General features: G+C 33.7%; 1 protein-coding gene and 1 long non-coding RNA gene across 3 annotated transcripts; both read left to right on the top strand.

Moving 5' to 3' along the window:
- Positions 1-3442, top strand: LOC132604291 (peroxidase 46). The gene is made up of 4 exons (XM_060317737.1): positions 1-455; positions 1200-1379; positions 2167-2332; positions 2793-3442. The coding sequence occupies exons 1-4, from the start codon at positions 207-209 to the stop codon at positions 3206-3208; spliced, it is 1011 nt and encodes a 336-aa protein (XP_060173720.1). The 5' UTR covers positions 1-206; the 3' UTR covers positions 3209-3442.
- Positions 3443-4661: 1219 nt separating this feature from the next.
- LOC132604290 (uncharacterized) lies at positions 4662-11075 on the top strand. 2 transcript variants are annotated; one of them, XR_009568698.1, is made up of 5 exons: positions 4662-5232; positions 5335-7804; positions 7892-8221; positions 10220-10384; positions 10737-11075. It is a non-coding gene; the product is annotated as an uncharacterized LOC132604290 (long non-coding RNA). The 2 variants fall into 2 exon arrangements; XR_009568697.1 differs by having other exon boundaries at positions 4663-5232; positions 5335-8221.

The following is an 11075-nucleotide window of genomic DNA, read 5'->3' as shown; positions in this document are numbered from 1 at the left end:
AAAATCTTCACAAGTACTTATTTTAGAATTCATCTGTTTCCCACATTGTCAGAAAATAATTAAAATCATTTACTATCTCCTGCCATATAACCAAACCAAATAAATGCGCCCATAAATATTCAACCCTCATTTCCCTTCTTCTTTTTCCTTTATTCCTTCATTGTTACTGGGCAAGAAACAGAAAACAAAGGAATTACCAAAAATATATGGAGAAACTGCAAAAATATTTGAGCCAAACACTATGTTTATTCAAGTATTACAAACTTTTGTTCCTTGGTTTATTGTTTTTGACACAGTTTCCAACTTCATGTTCAAGCCTTTCCTTTGATTTTTATGCACTATCTTGTCCTACAGCTGAATTAATGGTGAAAAATACAGTGAGATCAGCTTCTTCTATGGATCCAACACTCCCTGGAAAACTTCTTCGTCTCCTTTTTCATGATTGCTTCGTTGAGGTAAATATCTACTTGTCATCAAATTTTACATTATCAGTGTACTTTAATTTATATTGCTTGCAAGCATTTTACAGTATCAACATAATTAACCTATTTTAGTAGGCTACTTGTGTTATTTTTTTAGGTTGCTAATTCAACAGGTGGTGAAACCGCTAGGAATTTCGCTAAGAGTATTAATGATTTAATATATATAATTATTAGAAGTAATTTTTGGCCATATACATAATATAATTATTTTCTATATACTTAATATAATATTCCGATGAAGGGTCAGGCGGTCAGCTAACCACCCTTCATTCTGTATGTGGCAATGCTACTTAATTCAACTTAATTATTATGAGCAATTACCTGGTGTTATCGGACAAATCATAACATGACATGTGTTTCTATACTATGCTGTGCGGCCTCTTCAAACAAGATAGTGTGCCGGTATCGGATTCTTCAAAAAAATACATACCTTTTGAAGATCCTATAGGCAACTGGTATAATTTTTGAAGTGTACTCTGAGCATCATAGCTTTTATATACACTTTATTACTTAACCATGCAATTAATATGTATTTTCACTCAGTTTACACTCAACCGTAGTAAATTCCATCGGTTTGGTATAAACATCGGATAGACTTTTACCTAAGTTTGATGAAGATTTTAAATCTTCATTGAATGATAGTACATGAAAAAATAACCAAATAAATAAATAAATTAGTACTTTGGGTAAGATTAAATTATGTTTTTGATTGATCAGGGTTGTGATGCATCTATACTTTTAGAAGGCAATAATACAGAGAGAAGTGATCCAGCAAACAGATCAGTTGGAGGATATCCAGTAATAGAATCTGCCAAAAGGGTGTTGGAATTCTTTTGCCCTGCTACTGTTTCTTGTGCTGATATTGTTGCATTGGCTGCTAGAGATGCTGTTGAATTCGTATGCTCCAAAACTTATCCTCTTTTTTCTTTTAATACTAATTCGTTGCTAATATATCGCTAATTAGCATGTAGCTAACAATATTTTCTGATAAGCGGTAGCTAATCAGTTGTTGATTAGGATTGGTGATAGATTTTTGTTGTTTAGTGACAGAAGTTGTCCGTCGATGATTCCTATTTTTTTGTAGTGAATTTTTTGCTTATTAGTTTATTTAATATGTGATAAAGCAACAACATATTTATTTGTGATAAAAGAATTCATTTGTTTGCATGCTATTTAAATGGAGAAGGATAGAGGGATATGCTCATTATCCACCAAATTCTGAATAATGTGTCAGGTCCTCGAGAATTTAGGGCAAGAATTGGGAAAAACTACCCGGAAAGTAATTATACTTATCACTATTATGACTTTTTTCATTTTTTCACACGTTTGATATATATTTTTGTTGAAAAGATAGAGAAATTGTTGTATTAGAGAAAACTAAAATTATACAATATTAGCTTGAGACGAATATAAATGGAGGGATATAGACAATTCTGATTCATATAATCGATTCTAATCACTACTAAATTTCTGATGAGTTCGTCTGAAATTGACTTGTCGGAAATGTATATTTGATGGATTTTCCACCAAAAATCTCATATTTTCGTAGCGTTCCAATGGAAATGTTTCTCGGAAATTCGCCTATTTATAGTAGTTAATCTGCTTTAGATTAATGTGTTAATTTTTGCTGTTTTGATAAAAGAAAATTTATAAATTGTGAATACATTGCTGTTGATATTAACAGGCTGGAGGGCCAAGTGTGCAAATTCCAACAGGGAGAAGAGATGGAAGGGTTAGTTTGGCTACAAATGTGAGACCAAATATAGTGGACACAAGTTTCACAATTGATCAGATGATTAATATATTTTCTGCTAAGGGATTGTCTTTAGATGACCTTGTTATCCTATCAGGTACATATACTTTCTCTAAATCCCAAATTTCTTTCATAAACTCATTTAATATGATTAAATTTTTAGGCATTAGAGGTACAAACAAAAAAAGATATCAATACATAACCAAAATTAGATATGTTAATTTGAGTAATGAGAGGCGGCTTCCATACATAACCAAATTAAAAAAGATGTCAATAATTTGGAAACTGAGAACAGTGAGAAAACTATTAATACGCTGCCAAAAGTATTTAATGTTAGGGTCACACACTTTATGAGTTGGTAGTAATGTTACATAGGCGTGAAATTTAATTGGTAGGGTCACAAAAATTTAACCGTTTTCCTGTTTTCCAGACCCTACTTGTGAGATTATACTTGGTATGTACGTTGTTGTTGCCTGTTCACTTAAGTTGATGTATGTTTGTTTGTGAGAGTGATATTAGAAGCTAATTATACTTTTGTTTTGTGCCAAATATTGTAGGTGCGCACACAATAGGATCAGCACATTGCAATGCTTTTAGTAATCGTTTTCGTGTGGACTCAAAGGGCAATTTCACTTTCATTGATAATTCATTAGACAGAGAATATGCAGCTGAGTTAACAAAACAGTGCCCAGCAGGGGCAGCAAGTTCCCCAATTACTGTCAAGAATGATCCTGAAACACCTCAACTCTTTGACAATCAATATTACAAAGATTTATTAGCCCATAAGGGGCTTTTTCAGTCCGATTCTGTTTTGTTTAGCGATGGACGAACTAAGGAAAGAGTCCTGGAATTCGCGAATGATCAGAATGGATTTTTTCGAAGTTGGAGTCAGTCTTTTGTCAGGCTTGCTAGTCTTGGAGTTAAGTCTGGAGATGATGGAGAGGTTAGAGCTTCTTGTTCGGTCGTTAATTAATGTGTAATGAAGTGGGGTACGCAAAATTTTATATAAATGGTGTAAAATTATAGTGTTTCCGATAGATACTTATATAGGCGGTGTGTGTCAGCTTATTGTCATAATTCGGCTTGTAATTAGGTTTGCTTTAGGATTAAGTTGATTTTAAAGCTTTATTTTATGTATCAACTGATATTTACTTTGTATTATTTTCAAGAAACGTAGATCTGTTATATCTATTCATGTTTTTAAAAATCCTTTCTAAGGAGTATCTCTCCTACTGGCATGATATATACATGAGACAGAAAGAAGTAGCGAATATGAACGGTCACTAGATTTTTTGCCCGATAGGCTATAACTAACAAAAAATAAAGATAGTAAGTAATCTATCCGTAAAAGCATTCGGATCCGATGTAATAAGACGTCAGTGTATATAATTTAAAATTCTTTCGACTTCAATTGTCGAAAGGAATAAGCGTTTGGCAAGTGAATTTGTCAACTTTTCCTTTAGTATTATATTTCTACTATATAGAAACACGAGTTACACCATGGTTTCGTCGTCCAAGGGGCATTTTAGTCATTCTATCATATGGTTACTGTAAGTTTGCATTACGCGTAAATTGTAGGCTCAATCCATTCCAGGTGGCTTTTACTCCAAATAGACAGCACAACATAGATCTAGAAATTTACCATCGTTAGTCTATTTCTTCAACTTTTTATTATCGGGTTTCTTTCTTCAAAACCTCAGAGTTGTTTTCTCATTGTAAAGCTGTCAAAGCCTCAATTCAGGTCTACCCATTTTTCAATTTTTATGCCAAATCTTCTTTCTAATTCTTTACTTATGTTTCTACGGTGCTCTTTCTTCTGACTATTAGAGGGGTTTATTTTGGTTGGGCATCTAATCTGAACTTTTGGGGTCTGAAAATTCCTAAGGGACACATCTTGCAGATGAAAAATCTGTACTATATTGGTAGATATTCAGATTGGACTTGAATACAACGGAGTCAAATTGAAAATTTACTCAAGGGTCGATATTTTGTGAATAAATTTGAGAGACTGGGAGAGGAAGATATGTTCTAGATTTAGTTAATTAGTCTTGAAGTGGTTACTTGATAATACCATCTTCCTCCCGATAGAAGAGGAGCGAAAGTTAACGATGTTATTAAGTCGATACTAAGAAGTGAAAGATGGCATATATTTGGCATCTACTGATTGTGGAATTCATGTAAACTTTTAGTCTTGCAATCTCGGGCACACAAGCCTGAAGTTCGAATTCCAAAGCTCAAACTTCAGGACACATAGACTTGAAGTTTTAACAAAACAATTCAAATTTCAGGACACACATACCTTCAGTTTGAGTTCCACATTTTAAACTTAAAGGATATATATATATATATATATATATATCATGATTATTATCTTCGCATTTTACCTTTTCTTTTCAAATATTATTGTATGTATTTGAAGTTCAATTCTGTGTAAACTCTGTGATTTATAATGAAGACATACGAATAAAAGCTATTAATCTTGATCACTAGCTAATCATCTTAAAAGCAGCAATAGAAAGTAACATAAGAATATAACATTGGTTTGTGAATTGCGACACATTGATAGATTATATTGTTAGCAGAAAGGAGTATATGCATATTTACATGCCTTGAAGGTGATGTTTCCCCAATAAAGTAAGATTAGTTAACAATCTCAATAATTTATGCACTATTGATAAATATAACAAAGATTGGAAAGATTTTTAATTTGTTTGTCTTCAAGCCATTATAGTAAATATAAGATGACATATATACTTTTAACTACGGAGCTCAAACTTTAGGACATAGAGTTCGGATTTGAGGATCCGAGCTTGAAATTTGTATCTGCCCAGGGGGCAATGATAAAATTTTCTTTTTTGGGTAAGCTATAATAGAAGCGATGTGTCCTGGTCGTGAAGCACCGGCGCGTCCTTCGTATTCTCCTTTGTTAAATGATCTACATCTTCAAGGTGCTGAAGCACGTTGACCCGGACATCGGTATCTCCAGTAAAGCAACGGGTATGGCTTTCTAGGTCCATTTTCATTCTTCACTTTTATAGGTCTATTTACGTGTTTATAGATCAGCTAACTAATGATTACGTGGCTTTTGTTCTGGAACAGCAAAAAGGCATAATTCGAGAACCACAGTATGGGTTAGCAAACAAAGCAATAATCAAGAAAGAGAAGCACAATAATCCCCCATAACTGAAGCATAGAACTGGAAAATTGATATATACAAGTATAATAAGCCCTTCTGATGTCAAATATTTTTGTCTTTTAGTTAGTTTAGCTCCAAACTTTTAATTTGTGGGTATACATACGAGTCTAAGAACCTGGTAGCTATTATCATGTGTGGCATTAGTTGTTGTATGTGGCATTAGTTGCTGCCGGCGCGTAGTTATATTACAAAGTTCCTTCTTTCATATTTTTTCATAGATCTCTCCCGCGGTGTTCATCATCTCAATTATTTCTTCATCTTAGCCCAAATCTCAGTTTTTATTGTCTTTCTTCTTTCATAATAGAAGTTTGTCCTTGAGCTTTTGATTTCCCTTATTATTTCTCTATTTTATTGCAAATTTGTAGGCAACTTATGCTGCAATTTCTTGCCCTTGAGTATTTAGCACCTGGTTTCGACATGTTAGTTTTTTGTCCATAGAATTGATTATTAATGGTATATTAGTCATTTTGTCTATTAGGCAATAGCTAATCATGCTTTTTACGTGCCTTTCGTTCCTGCATCCACCTCATTATTCCTACGGTGTGTGAATATATCTAATCTATTGTGTCAGTTGTCTGTTGCCTTTTCATTTCTCTCAAATTCTCCACGGATTATAGAATTTTCTTCAGCACAAAATCCCTTCTATCGTTCTTCTCTTTTGGTGTTGATTGTTTTCTTTGTTGCCTCTTACAATTTTCAGATTAGTATTATAATCTATCTGCTATTTAATTTTTTTGTTCTTCGTTTGTATGTTTCCTGCTGTTTTTGGATGTGGTTGAATGCACTTTTGGCTATGGTGATCTTTAGGTTAGAGCACGTGTTTGCCATGTTCCTATGGCATTCCCAGTTCGCACATTATTCTGCTAACTCATTTTCCATGGTTTATTAAAATGTTTATGCCTCTTTCAAACTGACTGTTAGATGTAACAAACTATAGAGCTTTTACAGAACAGACGCTCTGTGTCTTTGAGCTCTTTTACTTAGATTCTTTTTTTTAATAATGGATTATTTTTTCCAAGTGTTCGACTACAGAGTTTCTTTAAAATCGTAGTAATAATTTTTGTCTTTACCTCACTAGGATGCTGAGCTTGAAATGTGATGTCATATAAAAAACTTCTTTTCCAAACTTTGATTTATATATATAGAACGGAAAAGGGCCAAAAATACCCCTAAAATATGTCGACAAGAATCCATGATTCTAAAACTTTATGATTTTGACAAATAAACATAATAAGAATACTTAGCCAAGAGAATCCATAAGAATGATTCAGATTGCTCTGTAACTCTGGAAGGTTGAGGGTATTTATAGACCAAAAGGTGCAACAAGGGTATTTGTGACCCATTTTTCATAAGTTAGAGGTATTTTGGCCCTTTCCTTGTGTAGTTAGTAAATACTTCCTTGCATTAAGAATGTCCAATGATAAGTGTTCCATCTGCTAAAACAGAAAAGAAAGAGTTCATGTCGAGACTACTGTTTGATCACCCATAAACATATAAAAATATTAAAAAATAATATTGTGTTGAGTTGTTTGCTCTTTTTTACCTGTAGCTATGAGAGAAACTGATGAACCACATTAATGATGTACGCTCTTTTGGGATCTATCCTTAACTGTAAACATAGAAGAAATTAGTCCAACAGATATGAGCGCAAAATGACGAGACTTAGAGAATTGTTAGACCCCTTTGTTCTGTGTTGTTCACTTATCACTTTGGAAGTTGTCTTACGGTTAGCTCCAATGTTTATCGTCTTTCTTGGCTCCTTTGGCATAGTAATTATCATTACATGCTCTTTGACCTTTGTTGATGAAAGTGATCTTCTCAGTAAATCAGATTTTTGTTAAACCGGCACAATTACAATCATATGTGCAACGATTGATGATGTTTGAAAATATATGCCTTTCACCAATAAAATCTGCAGAACATAATTTCATTTTCCACTATATTAGTGGGACAAGTTTGCATTTAGTCTATTTGAGATATGGACACTACTATTTGATCAGTTCAACGTAATTCTACAGGTGTCTCTGCTCAGAAATTGCTAGGAATGTAAATCACCTTAGGAAAATGCGAGGAAGAAAGTAGTCTACACAATTCTGAAAGCTACTTAATAGCATAATGCAGATAACGGAACAGGCTTGCCACAACAAGAAGGCATGGTATAAAGATGCTGTAACTGAGGCTCTGTATTGGTTATTGGAGAGGCATCGTCCGTATGTCCTTTGTGCAGATATTTTTTTTTATGAGAATAGCCAGATCATGCTCATCTCTCTTGGATTCTCCACACATAGAATTTTCTCCTTAAACTTGAACGGAAAAGTTTCCGGCAGCAACCCCTTAAGCTTACCGTCCTCAAATTGGATAGCTCTTCTTTCGGTATTCTATATGCTTTTTTGTTTTCTTAATTCGAAGATTGATGTATATTTTTGGTTGATGGATATGTTTTAATTCTAAGATTTATAGAAATTGAAGTAGCTAGACATGGGAACATGGAAGCTCTCAAAAGGGAGGTGCAAGATGCCTTCACCCATTACAAGGTTTGATGGTATGTACTGTGTATTATGTCTGTTGTCAATTGCAAATGCAAAATGCTGGGACTTTTTGTGATGGTGTGTAACAGGATTGAAGGAGCTGTATAAAATTTCATGAAATATCTTCAGGAGTTGGACAAGAAATGAACATTGGGGAATCTCTTGGAATTTCACATAAATTAGGGTTATTCGCCTGATGCAGCTCTTCAGAATTCTCTGAAGGACCGGACTGGAACCGGGTTCCTAATTCTACACATCAAAGGTAAAAGTAACTGTCAAACATGTATTTTACACATTAGAATCTGTTTAGGTGGATATATAGTTAAGACCAGCTATATATCTTTTAATCAAATTGTATTCTCTTTTACAAATGATTAATGCTTCACAAAGTTCAATCTGCAATTTCAGTGCTCTTTGTTTTTGCTCAAGTTTAATGACTGATGTTAATGAGATATAAGTAGGATATTAACCTTGAATTAAATGCCTTGACTTTAAAAGCCTCTTTAAAGATCTGAAACTATAGAGAAGAATCCAATAAAAAAGTTCAAATTCTGGGCGATTCTAACTTCTCAACTAATGACGACTCCTGCAAAAATGTGTCATATCTCTTTGACAAGGTTAGACTAACAAAGTTTTAACATTTTATGTGCTTTTATGGGGCAATTTGGAGAAAAAGCATTTCAAGGGATTTTGTGACTCGACTTCACTCAATTGGTGGATACAAAGTTCCATTTTCAGCAAAACAAAAGAAATTTTGTTCTACGTTTGAAAAAAGAATTTTTCGGTTCCTAAGTACGGAAAATCAAAACCAAATAGAATGGATCCTTGGCTCTAGAAAAAGGTCTGACCAAAGGAAAAGTACAACATCTTATTCCCTTGCTACGTTGTATTCATCATCACTTCTTTTCAGTATTTTCGAACCCAAGACAAAGTAAAATTTGATATAAATAAAATCTCAATTTTAATTCGACTTTGTCTATGAATTTGTTGTGTTTCTGACTAACATGTAAGTAATCCTGCATTGAGATGGTTTGTAGTTCCCAAAGTGAGTAATTTTACCTTTACCAAGAACCAGAATAAGTTAATTTGTTCTAATTTTTAAGAATGAACTGAGAACAAGAAACAGTTGGACTTATAGAGGCAATGAGGCTGATGAAAACCTAGGTGAACTAGATGAGGAGTGGATCATTGGACGCCATCTGTTTGTTCTCAAATTCTCTGTTCGCTGTGAGAGACTAGAGAATGAAACGCCTTTTTATTGAAAAAGGTAATTTTTTAGTACTTTATATGTGTCTATAAGTTTTGTTAGTTATTTTAAGCTAATTTTGATTTCACTACTAAAATGTTGTAAACTAGATTTATGGTAATAGAAATAAAACATTTTCTTGCTTGGAACCAATGTACTTACATTTAGATATTACTTTTACCTTGCAATTGAATAAATTCATTTAGTGTGTGTGTGTTATTGGAGTGTACACCTTTTACCTCTTTGGAAATTACAACATGTGATGGTCTCAATAGCCAAGAAGCAGCTCATGTTCGATACATCTGCCTCTTGGTATTAATTTAAATCAAATCTGAGAGCAAAGTTTTTTTTGGGGAATTATAATCTACTATGTGGAACTAACTTATGTGTCCTTTAAAGCTGGAAATAAAGATCTTCATTAATAAATTTAGATCTTCAACATGAGGAAAGATTGTCGGATGCTTATTTTACATCTTCAAGCCAGAAGGTTGTAGATGTTAAATATGTAGATGGATCATAGTTTGCTCCTTTGATTTTGCAGCTATCTCTTCGTACTTTTCTTAACTTTGTCTATTTATCTTTCTAGATAGATTATGTGTTTCTTTTGAATATTAACCAACAGCGTGTTATTTTGCATGTTTTCTTCTTTAGCAGAATTGTCCTTCAAAAACAAGTTCAGCTCTTGACTTGCTCTGTCAATTCTATCAAAATAAGTAAATTTGCTTAGCAGTCCTCTCACATGCTGTTTCATTTAATTTTTTGTTGCCTATTTCTATGCTTTTATTGGCTGCTTACTCAACTGTTGCGCCTATTTCTATTATCTTGATCTGCATTTTCTCTTCCTTCTTTGGGAACTATTCTCATTTTCTCTCTTTTCTTAACCAAGTTGCTTGCCTCAACATTAAGTATTCGTCATATTTTGTTACACTAGCTACTATAGTCCTATTTTTTCCCCATTTGATGAAAGAGTATTTATCGACTCTTGATTTTTTTGCCCTCATATGTTGCTTTCAGGATTAAATATTTGGAGGCATTCAACGGAGCAGTGATAGAATGATACTTGAGTTCTTATGCCACATCTAGAACTATGGTGTTGTTGAGTTTCCTCTTCACGTAATAAACTCATGCTTCACGAGAAGAGTGAAATATCCGTTCAAGAACTTCTTGCCCATTTTGCTGGTAAGTTTCTACTGGCTTTATGCCAAAGCCTTTTAAGAGACTGCTTCTTCTCTAATGCTTAGCTTACTCTTTCTTTACGTAGTATTTCAAAATCATTATGTTTTGGTTGAAGATTAATCAATTGTTTGGAAGTGAAATGGCATACTATTGATTTCTCTGTTACTCTTGACTTTGTTTCTGGGTGATGTGTACGGTCCAGCTAGCAAGAACGATCATTAAGACTTCGTGTTCAACTGCTTCTACACAATATAAACGTCTTTGCTATTTAGTGAAAGATTTTTTCTTAGATTATGATTTAAAATGTTGACAGATCAATTACTCTAATCGATCAAACCATTCTGTGTAAGTGCAGGGATGTCGACTATAGGCATTCTTTCAAGTGGTTTGCTCAAAGATTGCGCTGCCAATTAGATCTTCTGGCTTTATAACATCCCGAAGCCTCTGGGTTCTGTAAAGAGTAAAATATCATTTGCTTGAAGCCATCTGCTCATACTATTCAAGGAAAGTACAGGCCCGCTTCACCCAAATGATATGCCTGAAAGGTTTTTGCTTTCCTGTCTTAATTCCAGAGGAAGATTAGTGAAAGCTTCCAGAGGAGGATCAGTGAAAGCTGGTGTGACCTGTATAAGTATAGAGTAGTTTGTAATTTAACCATGATCCTGGGCTACTAAATGAATGATCTTCTTTTGCA

This window comes from Lycium barbarum, chromosome 7 (assembly GCF_019175385.1).
Source record: "Lycium barbarum isolate Lr01 chromosome 7, ASM1917538v2, whole genome shotgun sequence".
In the NCBI taxonomy this organism is placed as follows: Eukaryota; Viridiplantae; Streptophyta; class Magnoliopsida; order Solanales; family Solanaceae; genus Lycium; species Lycium barbarum.
Note: the sequence above shows the minus strand (reverse complement) of the source record. Positions and strands in the feature narration are given on the sequence as shown.